The sequence below is a fragment of the Dipodomys ordii genome, unplaced genomic scaffold (genome assembly GCF_000151885.1).
Source record: "Dipodomys ordii isolate 6190 unplaced genomic scaffold, Dord_2.0 Scaffold1, whole genome shotgun sequence".
In the NCBI taxonomy this organism is placed as follows: Eukaryota; Metazoa; Chordata; class Mammalia; order Rodentia; family Heteromyidae; genus Dipodomys; species Dipodomys ordii.
This window is the reverse complement of record NW_012267217.1, coordinates 41675502-41697134: the sequence shown is the minus strand read 5'-3', so window position 1 is coordinate 41697134 and position 21633 is coordinate 41675502. Positions and strand designations below refer to the sequence as shown.

The 21633-nt window shown below is 36.5% G+C and overlaps 1 protein-coding gene across 1 annotated transcript in view; it reads right to left on the bottom strand.

Moving 5' to 3' along the window:
- The window catches only part of Pard3b (par-3 family cell polarity regulator beta), an 853966-nt gene that overhangs the window by 188873 nt on the left and 643460 nt on the right, over nucleotides 1-21633 (bottom strand). The window contains exon 19 of the mRNA XM_013016080.1: nucleotides 15197-15307. Within this exon, the coding sequence (XP_012871534.1) occupies nucleotides 15197-15307 (111 nt within the window). The remainder of the gene's footprint in view (nucleotides 1-15196; nucleotides 15308-21633) is intronic.

The following is a 21633-nucleotide window of genomic DNA, read 5'->3' as shown; positions in this document are numbered from 1 at the left end:
TTTTCAATATGCATTCAGTTATGTGTCTGAAACAAAATACAGCTCTGAAATTTGAAAGTCCAACTAGTAAATTATGTTCTTTTGACTTTATTACATTCAGTATAACCAGATTAAAAACATATGAGTCACACCATACATTATCATGACACCGTGATTTTTTTCCTTAAACAAAGCCAACACACTGAAATATTCTTTGGTGTTCATTCCAACTAAACCTTACACTTTTTTTTTTTGCAAAGATGCATTATTTGAACTGAAAATATCCTTTAAGTGCCTAGAATATAAAACTTTTACTGGCTATTGCAGCTTCTATTAGAGACTGTGAAACATTTTAGGATTATTGAACAAATATCAATTATGTCTATGTCCTTGGTGTCAATCTGAATTGGAAATGTGCCATCTTTTACATCTTCACTAATAGAATTTTTAATTAGCTGTTGATTCTGTCAATAAGAGAGTTCACTATTATTTTAAAAAATGATTTGTCTAAGCAATTCCTCATCTACTTATCTGACTTTATACTTCACTTTAAAAAACCAGTACTTATAATTATATTCCAGATAATTTTAAGCAGTATACCATGTTTTCAGAAATAAGTATGATCATTAAGCAAGGTATTTTTAAATAGAGTTAATATTTTCCCACTGATTATTAAAACTCTTTAAATTAAAAACTATGTAAGTAACATTTTATACTTTAAAGTCAATCAGGATTTCATGAAATATATTTTCTCTAATGAGATGTATGGAAATGAAATAAGGAGAAATCTATGCTTAAGAGAATTAGGATCTAAACATGAAGCAAAGACAAGAAACTGAAGGAGAGTATTAATAAGGAACACTTTAGAAGATAAAGGCTCTAATTCAATGATAATGTACAGTCCTAATTATGGACTTAGAGTTCAGTCATATTGCCTCCTTAGAGAGTAGCTATATGGATCTGGTTTCTATAAATGGCCATCACCATTTTTCATGGTCCTTCATTTACATTACAGGTTTAATGGTTGCTCCCTGAAATATCTGTACCAGGATTTCTGACTGAATCCGTTTTGTATACAACACAAATACATTCTCTCTTTTCTAATCTCTCTCTTTTTCTCTTTCTTTCTCTCAGCAGTGAACAAACCAAGGACAGCATGTCTTTCATTTATATTCAAATAACATTTTTGCTGTAACAGTGAATTTTTCATTGACTTGGGGCTAGAGGCATGGCTTAAGTTCTGTGTTCAAGTTACAAAAAAAGATTAGAATGGATACTTCTTATAAATAATTCCAACTGGTTAAATTTAAAAGAGTAGAAGAGGATCCCTTTTAAAAAAACAAAAACAACAAAACAAACACTTGAACAATAAAACACCTCTTAGGCCCATAACACTGTCCATTCATTCGTGAAGTGGATGAATTTCATTCACTTTAAGGTCTTGTCCCTGAGGGTCTAGTTCAGTAAGAGGGAAATAGGTGTAGACAGTACTGATGGACTGGCCACTATGCTTCACTATGCTTCAGTGATTCATTTCCACTATCCTACTGCCAGTTACAAATGATCTGCTGTTTCTTGACATTTTATAGCCCAGGGGAAAGTCTTACTTCTCTAAACTATTTGGCTTTGTCCATCCTTGATTTTTCCTATTCTGTCTCAGTTCAATCCTACAAATCATTCACTCAAAAATGAAATTAAAATTGTTATGGTTTATGTTTATTCACTCATACATTCATTCATTATTCAGTAACTACTTATTGAGTGCTTGTTCTATGAAATGTATTAGATAGTGAAAGATATAGAGAAATGATTAAGATGTGATAGGAACCCAAAGGCAATTGTCAGCTGGTAAAAGAGAGAAAACTGACACATGCATCTACAATTCAATGTAGAAAACCAGTCACAAGGATAATAAAAATGGGTCTATTAAGTGTAGAGCACAGTTTTAGGCACTTTGAGTATTTCATCTTATATAAATTTCTAAGGAATTCAGAATGCCGGACATTACTTCTTTTATCCTCCCTCCCCTTCTTCCTGGATGAGGAAGCTGAGGTTCTAAAAGTTTCAGCAAAATATGAATAATCATCCAGTTGGAGTAGAGAAGAGTAGGCTTTGAATTCAATGCTGTTTGCTGCCAATTCTAATATTTGTTTTCTTTGACACAGTGACATCCTTCAGAGAAGTGCTAAGTTCACCACTTCTTGCTCATCCCCCTCCTTAGCACTATTCCAAAGGTTACATTTGGAATGTTTCATTTTTAGGATGGTTAAAAACTTTCAGTAAAAGAAACTAAAGATTAGCACAATGAAGTATGCTGATTCAGGGTATTTCATGGATTTCTATTCAACTTGTTTGTTGGAGAGGGTATCTGGAAGAAATGAGATTTCACTGAATGTAGAGAAGGGTATGCCAGATAGAGAAAATGGCATTAAGGACACAAAGGATTGGAAAGTTTGGTGTCAATCTCAAACAGTGTGAATTGTACAGATTAGCTGACAAATGGGTCATATTGTTCAGGAATAGAAAATATGATTCAACAGGAAATAGTCAAGTACATTGAGACAATATGTTGGGACTGTTTAAATAGGCAATAGAGAGTCACTAAAGGTCTTAGTGACTTTGATGAAAGCCATTATCGGTTCAACATCTCTAATATAAAAATCCAAAGTACTCAGAAATCTAAAACTTTTTGAAGGCTCACAGGATGTCCAAAAACTTTGTATTTCAGAGTGTGATCAGGCTGCAAAGCCTATACAAGTATTCAAAATCTGAAAATCTCCAAAATCCAAAATATTTCTGGACCCAGAGATTTGTTTGGGTCCAAAACATATACTCAGCCCATATTAATGATCTATTCCTAGCATATCTACTATCATATTTAATAATCTCTGCTTCAACAATCATGATTTCACACATTATTCTATACTTGTTAAGTTTCTCCAAGAGCACAAATGATCTTTTTCTAAATAGTCCATTAATATTACTATAGTTTAAGTGGGGGAGGAGAGTTCTTAATGAAGTAGACTCCCCTCCACCATCCCCCCCCCTCAATGAAGTAGACTTTAATGTCTTAACCTAAATCACTGCTTCCTCTTTAGTTCTCAATCCTGGAATCAAAAAAGAACATAAAACAGAAAGGGGAAGGTCTTTGAGCCCCTTTCTGAGAAAGGAGTCAGGTGTTTTAGACATTTGGGCAATCAGATGTAGACAATCTAAAAGTCACTTCAAAAGCACTGTAAAGTTCCTATGTAATTGTGGTCCAGAACAAAGACAGGTAGATGTGACAGAATTTCCCCCCAAGACTGGTTTTAAAATATTAGGAGACTGGAGGTACTCCCCCTCAATGCATACATATAACAAATACAAACGTGAGGTTTTGTGAAGTTGAGGCCTGTGGTTACAAGTGTTTTCTGCAGCCACAAACCCCGTGGACATGGAGGAGCTGGCAGGAACCCATGGGCATTTGTGTCCCTTTTCCTTGAATTCGTTTCCACAGCTGCCAAGCTCTGGCTGCAGCCAGCTCTCCCATGCTACTGTGCTGCCATCTCATGCCAAGCTCAAGATGCTTGCGGAACAACTTCCAACCAGTGATCAATAAGAAATGACGAGAAGCTTCTTGAATGGAAGTATCTGGCACCACTCCCAGTTGGGCGAAGTCTGCGCTCAAATTGGCCTTCTTTATCATAGCAGGAGCCAATTCAGCAACTTTCACAGATGGTACGTCTCAGAGCGTTCAAGGCTTCCAAAGGCTGCGAAGTGGATGATCAGGAGGCTAACAATCCCAAAGCAGGTTGAGAAACAGCACTGAACACCTAGAGTGAACCAGGTGTTTATTTTGTAAATGCTACTTTTCATTCTCAACAATCTGAAAGACAGACTTCTCATTTGACAGCTTTGCACTGCTCAGCCATGCAGTCATGTCTTTTCCTATGTCTGACCCGCTCTTGGGTCTTGTAGTCTTTCTATTTAGCCACATGCTTTCTCTGGGCCATACCTCATTTAGTTGATCTCAAATATAGCTAAAAATGACAATCACATGAGAAATGTGTTCAAAAGCCACCTCCTCAGTTGAGTTGCATCTAGCTATTTTTCTTTTGTTTTCCCATGTTGGTTCCTTTAAAAATTTTTTTAATTTATACTTTTTTATTGTAAAAATACTGTGCAGAAAGATTACAGTTACATGAGCAAGGTAATGAGTACATTTCTATCAAGCATTGTTACCTCCCCTACCATCCCTTTCCTTCCACCTCCACAACTACACCACCCCCTCCCGCCTAAATTGTAAAGTTCATTTTTCAACATAGTGTCTTGTGCATCTCATTATTACAATGGTTCAACCTGTATCCCTATTTAAGCATTTTGTTCTTTCCCTTCCCCTCCCCAAATTAGAGAAGTGTATATCCAAGATTCAGGCACTGACATCAAAAACAGTGAAAACTGGGGTTATACCACGTTGGGGAGGAGCATACTAAAGAAACAAAAAAAATCACATAGTACATTATAAATATGTTAGCAACAATAGCAAGAAAGAAAAAACCACTTGTCTCCCTGTCTTGGGGGTCATTTCATTTAACATCATCTTACCTGATCATATGTACATAGCTTTTGACCTTTTCTGCTTGTCCCAGACATATACTAGTTATTGCAAATATGGAAAACCATGGGACCTATGTTTCTTTGCGCCTGGCTTACTTGACTTAATATAATTACTTCCAAGTCTTTCAATTTCCTAACAAATGGGGCAATGTCATTCATTCTGATGGAGGTATAGAATTCCATTATATATATACAAACACCACATTTTCTTGATCCATTCATCTACTGAGGGACATCTGGGTTGGTTCCATATCTTAGCTATGGTAAATAATGCTGCAATAAACATAGTTGTGCTGGTAGCTTTAGTATGGTCTTGTTTGTGATTATTTGGGTAAATGTCCCAAAGTGGGATTGCTGGGTCATAAGGGAGCTCTATGTGGTCTTTTGACCTCCATACTACTTTCCAAAGTGGTTGAACAACTTTACACTCCCACCAACAATGCAGTAGAGCTCCCTTCTGGCCACATCCCCTCCAGCATCTGTTGTTATTCGAGTTCTTGATTATAGCCTTAAGGTGGAATCTCAATGTTCTTTTGATTTGCATTTCTTTCATGGCTAGAGAGGTTGAGCATTTCTTCATATGTCTACTGGCCATTCTTATTTCCTCTTCAGAGAAGTTTCTCTTTAAGTCTTTAGCCCACTTATTTATTGAGCAGTTGTTTCTTTGAGGATTTGTTGTTGGGGTATTTAATTTTTTGAGTTCCAAGTATATTTTAGATATGAGAATGGCTAGTGAAGATCTCCCAATCTATGGGGCTTTCTATTGATTTTGCTAGCTATGTCCTCTGCCATGCAGAAGCTCTAGCTATTTTTCTAACACAGGGCTTTCCTATCTTGGCATTGGACTAGATAATTCTTGGTTATAGAGAGCTCTTCTGGGCATTGCAAGAGATGGAGAAATACCTTTCTCTTTACCTACTGGATTTGAATACCACCTGTCCATAAGGTGACAGCCACATGAGTCCTCAGATCCTGTCCAGTGCTCCCAAGCAACAATATTACAAGTTAAGGCTCATGGATCTAAAATGCTGCTCTGGAAATGGGGAAAAGCATATCTAAAGTTTGGTATTTGTAGATCTCAGGCCTAGGTTAGAGTTTCTATATAACGGAAGTAGAAGCTCAGAGAATCCCATTCCAGAAGACAATAAGTGGAATGGAGAAGTTTGCCAATAGATGTGAACAATAACTAATCTTGACTCATGGACTGGAGATGTGATGGAAGCTCTCCAAAGCAAGATTCAATAGAACACATGTCCAAATACGAAAAGAAGATGAGCCAAGAATCCTAGAGAATAGTATTTGGCTTATAAAATTTTGATATGTCTGCATTTTTTAGAGCACTTTTGAAAAATTAAAATTCTGTAACCTATAGCTTGACTTTTATTTATTTTAAAATTTTAGAAGTTTTTTGTCTTCTAAGAATCTCAGCCACTAAAAAAGCATTATATTCAAACAAAAATATGAAAGCGAGACCTTTACAATTATTACCACTGCATTTCATAGCAATATAAACAGGAGTTATTAAGAATACATCCGCAAAGGTGTGAAAACAAAACATTAAGAACCCTACTTTCAAAATTCTAGTCACCAAATGGTTTTTATACATAGTCCTCTAAAACTTTCAAAACATGCTTTTTTTCAAATTATATTACTTTTGTATGAAATTTCCATCTAATCAAATTTATCTGTGTCTTTGGCACAAAGTCTGAAATTAAGTTTGTTGATTATATGGAATATACATTAATGTAATATTATATATAAGAACAAAATATCCTGGATGAAGAGAATATTATAATTTCATCTCCAATTTCTTTTTCTTTTTTGGTGCTGAGGGTATTGGAAAACCTGGACATTTGAACTTGCTTATCTTTTTTTGCTCAAGGCTGACACCAGCTTTTTATTGGTTAATAGGAGTCTCATGGATTTTTTTTTTTTTTGGCTAGGTTGTCTTTGAGCCATGATCCTCAGATCCTCATATCTCAGCCTTCTGTGTACTAGTATTTCAGGTATGAGACACTACCACCTAGCTTATCCCCATTTTTAAAAATTATTATGTTCTTTTAAACAGTTCTATGGAACCAATCCAGGTAGTCTAGGTATCATTCTTCTTCAGATTATTTTCAATGACACTACAGTTGCATATAGTAATGTAAATATGTTACTTTAGGGTCTATGAGTATAAGAGTATTTTTTTAAACAATGTTACAAAGCTACTATAATCTGTATAAATTTGTCTAAATGACTATTGGAAAGTATGCCAGTCCAGTGATTCATTTTATGTATTAATCCAGCTCAGCTGACAAGTAGTTGCTAATACAGCACTTCTAACATTGATTCAAATTCCATAAAAGGATTTTGGCTCATAAAAAATGCTGGCATGCATTAGGATGTAGGTGCTCACATCGCTTGTCTATAGGAATACAGTAATGTGCCAAGTTTTGTTGGGGATCACAAGCATTTCTAAGAAGACAGGTGTTATAAAGATCAAATAACAGTACAGACAGTAAATCTACCCACATCTTCCCTGGGTCTCACTCTATAAATTAGAGGAAAATCCCCAGAATGCTGCTAAATAAAAAGTGCTGGTGGTAGTAGTAGTGGTGTGTGTGTGTGTGTGTGTGTGTGTGTGTTTGTGTTTGTGTGTGTGTATGTGTGTATGTGTGTGTGACCACTGCACCATTTTTTGTCCTCTCTCTTCCTTTGTATCGGATTTAGACAGGAGGGAACTTGCCCTACCTTAACACAAGCATCAGTAGTATCCACTGAGATACAGCAACCCTTTATTCCACTCATGAGATGGTTAGTACTATGAAAAACAGAAATCTGATATCCTCTTTATGTCAGCATAAAATGAGAACATGACCTTGTCCTGAGAAACCCCATGTAGTAATATTTTTCATAACTTCCATGCAATGATGATCTAATAAGAATCTAAAAGTAATTAACTGGGTCTTTTTTTTTTTCAGCTAACCAAAGCCCTATTCAAATACACATTTTTATCAGGATTCTAAGGGAGCCATAAATCGGGGCATTTTGAAAAACTGGGATCTAATCCAGTCCATGATCTGATCAGGGTTCAGTGGTAATAATAAATTGGGACTATTAAAACTGGGAATCGTTCCAACGTTTTATTTTGAGCAAACCACAGGACCTAGTAAATTCTACTGCAGAAGACAGTGATATTCAATGACGAGTAAAACTGTGCTGAATTAATCACTTGTATGTAATCATGCCAAAACATGGGTGTTTTCAACAGTTTAAATAGTGCCAAAGTTTAAGTTCGGTAAATAATTAATTATTGAGAGTCACTTGGCAAATTAAAGGAATCAGCCTTCTGGTTTATTTAATGAAATACACACTCTTTTTAGTATTTAATAATGGTAAAATCTTAACAATTTATTTGCTGCTCTTTGTATTTAGGAGAATAATGCTTATATAGGTTACAACTAAGATATCAATTCAGGATGGATACAGTATTTTCTTTCTCTTAGATGACACTAAACATCTTCATTTTTCATTTTGAACAAATATTGGATAAACTCTAGCCTTATTCTGGTTTCCATTTCAATTTCCAGTAACATAAAAGTCCACCATAATTAAATAAGATGCTGAGAGGCTGGGAATAGATTTTCACCCACTTGAATTTTCAAACTATAAATGGTTTCTCAATGTTTTTATATCTCTAAGATGCATTTCGTTTATGTGGGGGAACTTGCAGCTGCATAATTAAATCTTGGTTTGCCAAATATCAAAAACACATGTATTGATTTAAACTAAGGGAACAGGCCACAAGCAGCTCGCTGATAAGGCAAGGGAGAACCCTTGGAAGATTTCCCGAAAGGAAAGAAAACTAAGAACCTTGAATTCAGACACTGAAAACGATTAACTTTCCTAAGTCTTAGCTTCACTCTCACTTAGGCATTCTGTTCAGGCCTGTTGTTGCAAACAAGAGCCATATGTTTTCATACTTCTCAGTGCTTAAGCTGGAGACGTTGGCTCTTCTACTACCTGCCATTTCCTCATTTATCCTGCTAAGATCTTAATAACATCTACAATGTTTAATCAATCCAACAAATGATCCCTCTATAGAGTAAACTTTGATATAAAAGAAATAGATAGTAGACCACATAACTCATATGCTAGTAAAATGCTTTTAAAATTTCAGTTGCACCTGAGGAATTTTTATTTTGGGGTTAGTACTGTGGAAGACAGCCTTTGGTATCAAATATCAATGATATTTTCTCACTGCATAATCTTAAACAGGGAGTGATGTAGGAGAAGGCATATTTTGAGAAAGTATTTGAGTATTTGAGTATTTAGGTACTTCATACATCCCCAGATCTTAGTCAACTCATACTTTGTAGAAGATTATTACAAACTTACATCTTAGAATTAAGCAACCCAAACAATGATACACTTATTGACAACCTCTTGCTTTCAGCTCATGCTATTAATTTACATATTTTGAATGTGTGAATAATGCTAATTTAATTTATCTTGATGAGTGATTTCAAGAGAAATAATATTTGAATATAATAGAAGTTCATTTTCTAGCAATGGACAAAGGTTTATAAAACTAATGTTTCATTATGGCTGATGTCACTGTAGCATGAACAAGAAATAATGGGTTTATTCAACGCAGGGCTTTATTGTCATGGACCGGCTGACTTGAGTCAGGAGGGGACATATCATAAGCTCAGGAAATAAAGTAGGAGACAATAAAATCCTACATGCAGTACCGATTAAGAGACTTGGTCCTAAAAGAGGATATTCTGAGAGAGGATCACAAAGGCTCAGTAGCTATACATATATGATCAGATAAAATGCTGTTGATTGAAATGAATTCCAAGAAATAGAAACAAGAGGGGTTTTTTGTTATTTTACTTTTTGTTGTTGTTTTCTGTTTTCCCCCCCTTTGTTGCTGCTTTTTATTTCTGTACTTTTTGCCTTGTTTGTAAGTTTCTCTATTTGGGAGGGTCAGGGAGAGCAGAGAAATGGTGGGGCAAAGACTGAAGTACTGAAGCAATGATACTCACTAGACACTGTGTTGAAAATGAACCATACAACTTGTAGTGAGGTGTTGGGAGAGAGAAAACTTGGAGAAAACTAGGGAAGAAATGACACTGTTAAAAAAGAAATGTACTCATTACCCGACTGTGTAACTGCAACCCCTCTGTATATCATTCTTATAATTAAAATAAATAAAAGAATAAAAAAAAACTTAGTCCTACACTCAGACTTAGGCACTTACCATGAACCAGTGCCATGGCAAGTTCAAGAAAGATGCTCTAGAAAATCCAAAGTAGACATGTCCTTACTTTGTATTTAGCTAGTTCTCATACTGTAATATCTGGAATGGTCCCCAGAGATTATCTATAGGCAAATACAGCATTAGAGATGTCCACAAATATTTTAGATGGGATATGGCTTAATGAATTTAATTTCATAAACTAATATTTTATTTATTTGGATATGTATATATAATCAAGACAAGGAAAGAAATATATCAGTGATTGAAGTTTAGAAATAATATTTACCTGGTGAACTAATCCTTTGTAAATCTAGTCACTGTGTCTTATCAGCATTCCCAGTGTCAACAAATTTCATTGCTTCTTAATGCATGCTAATTTTTAGGATGTTTTCTTTTCTATTAATCTAAAGGCTGCCTCTCTTAAAAGAATGCTCCACTAGTATCTTCAAGTAATGAGTGAGTGAATGGGTGGATAAAGAAGCTGAGAAATATACTAATAAGTAAAGTAGAATTATAAAGGAAGAACACAGTAAAATAAATCGAATCCCTCACTGGGACAGTACTGCAAGCATGTGAAATCAACTAAGTCTTGGCAGTGTACCACCAGGGCCTTCAATGTGTTACATAAGACATGGATTTAGTGCCCCTATTCTTCATGTGAGAGAGAGGAGAGGCCATTCCAGGTGTGATCTGAGCAATATGAAAGAGAGGTCATTGTTTCTTCATTTTGTACATGAACTTCCAGTAATAGAGTCTAGGACCGGATTAAGTTTTTGGCAGACATATGCTCATGTTGACTCATGCTAAACTTACCCTCAACTAAAACCATCAGGCAAAATTTTCATATATTTGGTATTAAGTCAAACCTTCCACATCCTGTGTTTATACAGCTCATTTTTGGACCTAAGACTAAGACTTTACATTTATTCGTATTAATTTTTTTAATGTTTGATTTGTTCCATTGTTCCAGATGCTTCTATCATCACATATATTATCCACACTTGAAATTTCTTGGCATCCATGATCTCATCAGCAGGTCACCAGCACTAATGTCAATGCTCAGCAGGCCAAGGGTAAAAATAAATTTTCCAGAACATTATTCTTGTAAGCTTATATTAATGGGAGGTTTGGGTAGAACTTCTCAAAGAGCTAAGAATCATTCTATTGTTAAACCATCTTTCATATTACATATTCCTCTACATTGTCTATAGGATGTCATAAAGTGATACAATTTTGGTGTCCAGATGATTTCTCTATTACTTTGTGAAGTCTGTGGTTAGAACTGGAGTTCTGAAGTCTTCACTCTATTGACACAGTTTCAGATTGGATAATTCTGAGTAGTTGTGTGTCTTGGGTGCTATAGGATGTTTGGGGGTCTTTACATAATATAAGGGAGTAGAGGCTTCCTGCCAGATGCCACTCAGCAGTTATAACAAGCAAAAATGTCTTGAGACCTTACCAAATGTTTGGGAGAGCAAAACTACTTACTCCCAATGAGAGTCATGATTCTAGACTCTGTTTCAGCCAGTTTTATCTAGCTACCCTACCCACTTGTTATGGCTTTTCTTGATCTTATCTTAGGTATAGCTATGAATAAACTATTCACATATTGTACCAAACTGTTTCACATCAGGAATTAAAAGTATTTTCAAAGATAGGATAATCATATAAAATAATGGGATAAATGGAAAGGGATTAATATAATCTTGAAACAGAGTCATCTAGGTTAGATTATCTTGAGGGTAAAAAAAAGCATAAAAATTGAGCTTGCAATAAGAATTATATGACGTAAGAGGTAATCTACAAAGGTTTTAGCACTTCAATACTTATGAAGGTATTATTTGGAATAATGAAAAATGTAGACAAACTTATTTGTTTGACAAAGGAAAGCAATATTAGGCAGTGATCAAAACAGAATAATTTTAAAACATTGATGGCATAGGGGAATTGAACTATAATGCTGTGAAGGAGTAAAACATTACATATGCAGTGTGAATATCAAAATTTCTATATATGTATGTGTGTGTGCAAATTAAAGAGATGAAAATATTAATAGTGGTTATGTGATTATGCTAGAATTGTTTATGGTTTTAATAGTCTCAATATTCTTGTGTGTGTTTCCAAATTTCCCCAATGAATGTATAGGCATTTATCAGTTGAGTTGTGCAGGAGGCAGGTTCTGAAGAACGTGACTCATGTTTGATTAGGTGACACAGCACCGGCTAGGGGTTCTCATTTGTATATAGAAAACATGCCTGCAGAGAGGGCACACGAAGAAAGACAACAATATCTGTAAACCCAGACTCTTTTAGGAAAAAAACAGATCTGTGTATCATAAAATAAGAACAGCTTAATATTCTAGCCACATCCTGTCCCTCCAAACCAGTGGTTTATAGACTTTAGAACATTAAAGAGTCACCTTGAGTTAACTTGTTAAACACAGAGTCCTGAGCTCCGCCTCCCAAGATACTGATTCTGTAAGTATGGAATGGGGCTCAGGAATCTCCATTTTTAACAGGCTTCTCTAGGGACTCATTCTGACACAGATGGCCCACAGACTGCACTCTGAGAAACACTGATACAAGAAGTCATAGAGTTTGAATATTTTTCTGCTTCTATTTTTCCTCTTGGTTATGCACTAGAAGAATTAGTAGCAAACCAAAGCAGTATGTTGGCAAACTGGATCTTTGGAAACAAAATCCCAGTATATTAAAATGTCCATTTCTATGTTATAAATATTCCTACCATGGCCTATTTCAAGGTAACAATGGTTTAAGAACCAGCTTAAAATTTTCCTGGAGGTTACCAGATGCAGGGGCTCATGCCTGTAATCTTAGCTATTCAAGTGGTGGTGATTGGGAGGATCACATGTGGAGGCCAGTCTGAGCAAAGAAAGATCTCAAGAACCCATCTCAACTAATAGAATTCTGGATATAGTGGTATTTTGCCTCTCATTCCAGCTCTGTGTCCAGGCTGGCCTAGGCCAAAAACAAGACCCTTTTAAAAAGCAAAAATGAGGTGGCTATGGCTTATATTCTGGAGTGCCTGCATAGCAAGCATAAGGCTTTGCATTCAAAGCCCAGTACAACAACAACAATAACAAAAATGCGGAATGTTTCACAATTACTTCTTGTAAGTTGGCACAAGTTACTTCTAGGAGTTCTACATTGAATGAATACTTAATTTAAGGACTTTAGTCTGAAAAGGAGATGTGTTCATGGAAAACTACTGCACTGATGACAATTGGGATAGAAAAAGTAAGCAACAGGATAAATTGGATCAGATTAAGTTAACACATTTTGAATGCATTAGGAAATCAGAGGATAATGATAACTTTTATTACTAGTCCCTATTTTTTTTTTTTTGCCATAGCTTTACCATGAAGAATGATACACTCGCTGAGTTGCTCAGGAGCTGAGAGTTGGTTTCCTAAGGATGCTGGAGAGCCAAGGAATAGTACTGCAGGGTTGGGAACAATGCCAAATGTTCAGCTTCCATCTCCACCCTCCATGGCCCTCAGCTCCTGAGCTGTTGAAACGCCTCGGTCATTAATTGTGCGGCAGCCAATCATAAAATGAACTCCTTCAACTTCTTCCCATGGCATTGGATTGAGACAATGTTGTCTCTAGGAAACCTATATCAGATGTGTTTTATGTGTTCATGTGTGGGAATTGGCCTAGGCAGAGGCTAATAGTACAGTTCTTTCAGTATTTTGACCAGACATATTTTAAGAAAATTGGACCTGATGCCTATATATTCAGCTGGGGTGAATTTACAACCCTACTTTTAAGAACCAAACTCCCTCAGGCACCTGCTTCCTAGAGGCAAAACCAGAGAGGAAATAGACTCTTGCTTAAAGACTACCCAGTTTATTTTGTGGGTTATCAATTTCCTAGCTGGCACACACTTTCCCAGCTATTAACAGACTTTTCCTCCTCATCTCAAGCAAGTACTGCAAAAAAAAAAAAAATGTTGAGTCTGCATTTTGGCCTGGCTTAGTTTCCTGAAGAAGAGGCATGAGTCTCAAAGAGTCAAGTTAGGGGTGAAGCAAAGATCTATGATGCAGGCTTACCAGATGTCTTTGCCAATATATGCATTAGAATCTTAGGGTGAATTACATTTTACATGATAGGATTACTAAATCTTGGGCTACCAGGGAGAAACTCTTCCCTGCCGTTGGTATAGCTCTGTCAGAATAGTCAACAACAATGCAAAACACTTGATTTCTTTTTAACTGCGCTGGTGACCCTAACAGAGCTCATCAACCTCTCAAAAATGAGAAAGGACTAAACAGCTTTTTTTTTCCCCTTCACGATTGATAAAGTCAGCTTTTTTCAACAGGAATAGACTCCAGGATAGGTGTCAAAGGTTAACAGTAGATACTCTTAGACTGCTGTGTGCTAGAAAATACACTAGATACATATGATTTTCTTAGATCGCATACTAGAGAAACAAAATCAACACACACACACACACAAACCATGACTCTTTAAAAGCTGCAAGGGTGAATGTAACTAATAAGCTAGAGAAAAGTTGGAGAAATCTGACCTCCTATAGAATGAAGCCTGAATGAAATGCTAAAAATTATATGCTAGTTTTTATCATTATCTCATTCTTTGTCCAAGCATTATTTAGTTGAGAAGGCAAAGAATTTTCAGGAGAAATATGAATATTCAATTACATGTTTCAAAATCAGACATTTACACATCCACTTGGGCTAAGTGCCAGAGTTAACATCAAAGATATGTGAAGAACCTCTTGTCCAAATGGAACATTATGCTCCTCAAATAGGAGAATTCAGCCCTTGCAAACCGTCATTATTTCAGTAAATGAAGCCGGCCCTTTAACAGATGGGCAACATGCTTTTCAGCTTGCTGATAGCCTAATAAAAGACCGTGGTTTTTTAAAAATGAAGGACGTGTACTTCTCAAATTACACTAGCCAAATGGATTTCGCCAAATAAAATTAAAAAGGCATACAGCAGCCTGTCAAAATGAGGAACAGATTATGGAAATTTGAGAGTACTAAATATCAATATCCTAATGACCTTTGGATGAAATTTTTTTTTAGAAGTTCATTGTTTAAACACAGGGGAATGTGTATTGATAGATTCAAAGCTTGGAGAGGCATATTACGACATTATAGGTATTAGAATAATAAAAACATGAAGTGAATTTCTTCTATAGAATAAGATAGAAATTTCTCTATAAAGGCAGAGGGAATTCTATCAGATATCTTTCTTTTTTATGCCAGTCAATTTGCTGTACCTCTTCATGTCTCTCCTGATTGTTGCAAGAACAAAATTAAACACAGATCACAGACTCAAATCACAGACTCAAATCAAAGAAAGGGCTCAGCGTTTCTGCTCACCGGTCCCGCTCCTCTTTCATTTTCTCCAGCTCTCCTTCTCCCAGGGTCCCAGATTTCAGTGCACCTTTCTGCTCAGCCTTTCCACCCTTCTCATCTTTCTTCTTTCCAAATCTGGACAGAGGTGAAGGACAGAGTTAACAATAATCATGTTGTTTCGTGGCAAACTTAGAGAAAGACAGGAGACAAACTCATTAAGCCACAATCCTTTAAGCAATACAATATCACCTGTATAAAATGGATGTAAAATGAGATGTTGAAGGCGGGAAAATAAAGTTATTAAATTCCCCTCTGTTTCTTTCTTGTAATTAAAAGACTAATAATTTCAAACTATTCAATAGAGAATTAAAAAAAACTAAATGATGATCATTAATGAGTAACTAAAAAACAGCAATGATGACTTTTTAAGGTGAAATTGCTAGGATTGCAGAATGACAGGCAGGAAGGGACTTTAGGGAACACATGGTTTTGTTATTCCACTGCAGCAACAACATCTCTGGATTGTTCACTACCTCCTGTGCTGTGCCCTTCTCTTTAGGTCACTGTCATTTTCCACTGCAGCCCCTCGTTTCTGGGTCACTCCACTTTGGGGTTCCAGAAGAACCCGCATATCAGTAGCAACTGAGATGCTTTACTAGAACATCTCAGCATGATTAGGAAAAAGGAATCTGCATATTTGGAAAGAAAAAGGGGGGAAAAGCTGTGGTGAAATTATTTCTATGACATGTCCTTATGTGACAGGCATTTCCCCCAGCCGAGCTTTGTGGAGCAAATCTTGCAGTCTCCTATAGTTCCGGTTCTGACACACATGGACAGAGAATGATTTGCTATTTCCCAGTAAGTAGGGGGCAAAGTCACCCAATTATGCATAGTCTTTGGGTAAGACAAGGCTTCTTCTTGAATCTATAAAAACATTATTTGTTCCTTTTCCATATTAAAAAGTAAATTTTAATCATGTCCAGGTATATGCATGTATGTGTATAGCTATAGTGCTAGCTATCTAACCTACCCACAAACCTACCTACCTATCTACCTACCTACTTACCTACGTACCTACCTACTTACCTATTGAAGTGACCTAGAAAATTAGACATCTTTAAGCTCTCCCTATTCCTCTTTCCTCCTTCTGGAACAGGCAAAGGAAATTAGAAGCGCCTCACATAAATGACTGACATATAAATTTTGAACAATTTCCTAGGCTATAAATAGACAAAATAATAGAACTAGAAAATAAGCTCTCGTGTATCTGTTCTCTTTGGAGTTCCATAAAAGTGGGCATATACTTGTACCTTTCCAGATTGTGCATCATTTACAGAAGAATTGTTAGTCAACTGACAACTCTCAAGTATCACACCAGAAAATGTCATTGCTAATATGCATAATTCTCAACATATCACAGTATAGCTTGCATCTTGCTTTTCTCTTGAAGTCTTAAGTTTTGATTCCTTCCTTCTTTCCTTCCTTCCTTCCTTTCTTCCTTCCTTCTTTGCTTCCTTCCCTCCTCCTTCCTTGTTTGTTTGGTTAGTGCTAGTAGTCGTGCTTGAACTTAGGGCCTCATGTTCCACTTTCTGTTCTCTGCTCAAGGCTGGCACTCTACCACTTGAGCCACATCTCCACATCAGGGTCTTTATCAGTTGATTGGAGACAAAAGTCTCATGGACTTTTTCTGCCCAGGCTAGCTTTGAACTATGATCCTCAGATTTCAGTCTCCTGAGGAGCTAAGATTATAGACTTGAGACACTAGTTCCTGGCTTTCGTCTATTTTTTTCATTTATGATTTCAATTAGCAAGTCCTCTCTCTCATTAATTTTCTTTGTTCTTCAACTATGTCTACTTCAATTGTCAATTCATTTGCTCTATTCACCAACTCCATTTCACCAACTGTTGGCTTTTAGCTCCATTATTTAGCTCTAACTCCCTAGATCAAATTTTTCCTTCCATTTCTATTTGGTCTCCTATTCTAAATGTATTCTTTTATTCTTACTGGAGTAGTGAAATGACTTGGGAACAGAAAAAATACAAACATAAATATAAGAGCATTAATTTTTAAATACAATTCATATTCGCTGATTATTCAAGGCTTCTCTTTAAGTTATAAAACAGGAGATATCTAAATAATATTTTCACGAATACATTCTTGAGCTTTGGAGACCTATGCAGAAGAGTTGTCAGAATCAACATTATTACTCTAAATACATTCATGGCTCATATCTTAGCATATCACTTAGGATAAATAATTCTTCTCTCAAAATGTCACTGAATATAATCATATTTGGTTAGAAAGTTTAAAATTGTGGGGAGTCTGTATAGAAATGAAGTTGATGAGACTGAAAATGTCTTCAAAGCTGTAGATAATTAGGTTTGCTTTTGCTCTCAATGTCCCATACATTTTCTTCTATATTTGAATTTTCTGGAATAAAAGTAGCTGATTTTTTTGAAGGGTAAAATTAACCTACTCATAGTCTACCATGATTTTTATTGTCATGCCCCATACATAATTTTTCCTTCTGGTATCTAAAATATTTTTCTTATACAGCAGTTCAAGAATAGCTTACTATGTTTCCACAATAATGAAATATGTTTAATAAAGAAAAATGATAGTTTTAAATTGTATGACATTTTTTTCTATTCATGAAGAGTTGTCAATAAGTCAGCAAACTTGACAAATATTATAAGTGCTTTGATTGAAAATTCATAATTTTTTGTTTTTTTAATAAGATTTTTTATTGTGAAAATACTGTACAGAGGGGTTACAATTACATGAGTAAGGTAAGGAGTACATTTCTTATCAAGCATTGTTGCCTCCTCCTTTGTTTCCCCTTCCCATCCCTGTCCTCCCATCTCCCCCCCTCCCGCTCTCTGCCCCCAATCTTATATTAATTTTTCCAGAGCAGAAATAGCTGTGAATTTTTATTGTATTAGACATACAGAATGCTTATTTTATAAAGTTGGGGAAGGTGTAAGCATACCATTATGAAGAAACAATCTTAAAAAAGATTCCCACGCTAGGTGCTGCTGGTTCATGTCTGTAATCCTAGCTACTCAAGAGCCTGAGATGTGACCATTGCTATACCAAGCCAGCCCAGGCAGGAAGGTCTGTGAGACTCTTATCTCCAATTAACCACCAGAAAACTAGAAGGGGCGCTGTGGCTCAAAGTGGTAGAATACTAGACTTGAACAAAAGAGCTTAGGGACAGAGACCAGGTCCCTAGTTCAAGCCCCATGACCTACAAAAAAAAAAAAAAAAGATTCCTACATTGTTTAATAAGAAAATGGAGACCCGGAGAAGTTAAATTAATTTTATCTATCAACACACTGAATTATTTTCACAGTTTTGAAAGTAATGACTTAATGACTAACTGTAAAAACTGGGGCAGAGGCAAAGATATCAGGAACTTGCTAACTTCTAACTTCTCTCTCCATTCCATATCAGCCATTTTGGAGACCATGCTGTAGCTATCCTTACTTTGTGGAGATACCAACTGGAGAATTGGGGAAGTTCATCTCTTCTTGAACTACTTTCATGAAAAAAAGTCATTAGGATCCTGACTGGCTAAAATCACTGCTTCACTTTCTAGGATTTCAGATAGTCCCTGAGTTCCAGGCCTCCTGTTATCTATTGCTTTAGAAATTTGAGCGTTGATCATTCTGGGCTGGGTGCCTTAAGGAAATTGCTTATAGGTCAACCTTGCTTTATATAAAAGATACTTTCCTGAAAAATTCTGTGCACACATATGGTTTCAATCAATAGAATCTTATTTTACATGTACCTGGATAGCCTGTTTAAAGAATCTTATGATGGATCTTTTTGTAAAGTGGAAAAATCACCTTTCAACATTTTCATTATGTAAATTTAGGTTTTCATGAATTTTAAGTTTGCTTAAAACACCTGCCCCTGTTCATTTCCATAGAGGGTATATGAAACAGCATCATGGAAAATGTGTTCTCTCTTCTTTTTTCTTTTCTTTTCCTTCTTTCCTTCACTGTTCTATTTGTTTCCCTTCCTCCTTCTCTCCCTTTTTTCCTTTCTTACTATGTTCTTCTCACTGATTTATTTAACAATATTTATTAGACAACTACTCTGTGCCATGTACTATCATATGCATTAGACATAGGCTGATAATTCATTGAAATACAAAATCACACACTGTCCTCAAGGAATTTCCATTCTAATATAGAAGTCAGTCACCAAACAAGCATTAACAAGTAGAACTATAGAATTACAAATTGTAAAAAGTGCTAAGAAAGATGTTAGGAGAGACAAATGAAAGCAGGCTGATACCTGGGGGCAGCCTCAATGAAGAAGTGATATTAAGCTGAAAATACAAGTTTGGAAAGAGCTAGATGAGCAGAAAGAATAGAAAGCCTGCACAGGGAGGAAGCAGCACACTCAGAGGGCAAGAGGTGAGCAAGGCATGATACTTTCCATGTGGTGAAAGAAGGGCAGGGTGACCAAAGCCAGGATAGCAGAGGGACACTTGCATAGGATGTGAATGGAAAAAATAGCCCGAGAGAAGCTTGGGATTTAGTGTTAGAACCATGTTAGGATATTTCTCTAAGGTGCAGACACACTAGGGGAGAAAAACAGATTTAAAGAGTGGGTGGGAGACAAACACAAGTGTAACTGGTAATAAGGTGTGATAAGTATCTTTAAATAACTACCTGGCTATGTAGCTAAGTCGTATAGCACTTGCCTAGCAGACCATCTTTGTTGATGAAATAAAAAGCATCAAGAAAAATAAGTAAGCTGATGGACATGACTACAGGAGTGTGAGTAGAGGGTGGTGGCTGTTTGGACTGCGGAAGCAGCCGTTGAAGAGAGGAGATGGCAGTGATTTGCCAGAGTTGGCTGAGTCAATGAAGAGGCACACAGTTTAAACACAACAATTTTAGTGTGCCTTTAGGAAATCCAAGCAGATGGGCTCAGGTGCAGGCCCAAGTCTGAGGAGTTGTAACCTTCAAGGTTGGACAGAGGAGGAAGGTGGACAAAACAGAGAAAGATTAGATAAATGTCTAGGAAGAGAATCTGGAGAGTGCAGTTGCAGCAAGGATGTGGTTAATAGATGAGAATGCTGTTGAGAATCCAGGAAGTGAAGACTGAAATGTGCACTTGGATTGATACTACAAAGCCATTTATAACCCTAGCAAGATTAATGGGAGAGGGCTGGGAATGTGGCTTAGTGCTACAGTGCTTGCCTTGTATGCACAAAGCCCTGAGTTCGATTTCTTAGTGCCATATAAACAAAAAAAAAAGGCAGAAGTGGTGCTGTGGCTTAAGTGGTAGAGCACTAGCCTTGGGCAAAAGATGCTCAGGGACAGTTCCCAGGCCCTGAGTTCAAGCCCTAGGCCAAAAAAAGAAAAAAATCAATGGGGGAGGTGAGAGCAACAGTTAGGTGGATTTGATTCCAAGCAGGATACAGGCTAAGTATAAAAGTATGAGCTGGTACAATGAGTTCAAGAAGGTTAGCTGGCAACATGGAGGCTGTACGTTCAGGCAATGTTGAGGACGGAAGTGGTCAAGCTGACTTTTACTATGGAACCTTTGTGTGCTCCTATTACAAAAAAATAGTAACAATAAGGAATAGAGATTGGAGATGGAACAAAGTGAAAAAGGGTTAAATGTTTTTCTTTTATGCTTTATTTACAAAACAGAATTTTCACTTTAACCATTTTCCAATGTACAGTTCAGAGTCATCAAGTACATTCCTATTGCTGCACAACCTTCAGCATCGAACATACACGCCGAACCGAGACAGTACCTCTACATTCTCTTCTTTCACTTCCTGGTAACACTATTTTACTGTTTGTCACTGTAAATGTGACTATTTCAGGAGCTCCATGCCAGTGGAACAATAAATAATAGCCCTTTAAGGTTCAATTTCTTTTCTTTTTGTTTTTGCTGGTCCTGGGGCTTGACCTCTGGGCCTGGGTACTTTCTCTGAGCCTCTTTGTGCTCAGGGATAGCACTCTACCACCTGAGCCACAGTGCTACTTCTGGCTTTTTCTGAATAGTTTATTGGAGATAAGAGTCTTACGGTCTTTACTGCCTGGGCTGGCTTTGAACTGTGATTCTCAGATTTCAGCCTCCTGAGTAGCTTGGATTACAGGCATGAGCTGTTGGCACCTAGATAATATTATTCCTTTTTAAGGCTAAATAATAATATCCCATTGTATACACATAAGGTATTTCTATTATCTATTTGTCCATCAATGACCATGTTTCCACCTTTTGCCTATTGTAAACAATGCTTCTAAGAACACTGGTGTAGGAAAATAAATCTCTTGATATAGGAAGAGGATAAATGTGTTCAGCTGGCCTGGAGAGAAAAGACCTAGATGGGAAGAAGGCTTGGAAAAAGTAGCAGCTAGAGGAAAAAAAACCAGCAAAACTGTTACTATGGGGTTGAAAAGGAGAAGTAGAGGTGTTCCTAGAAAATGTA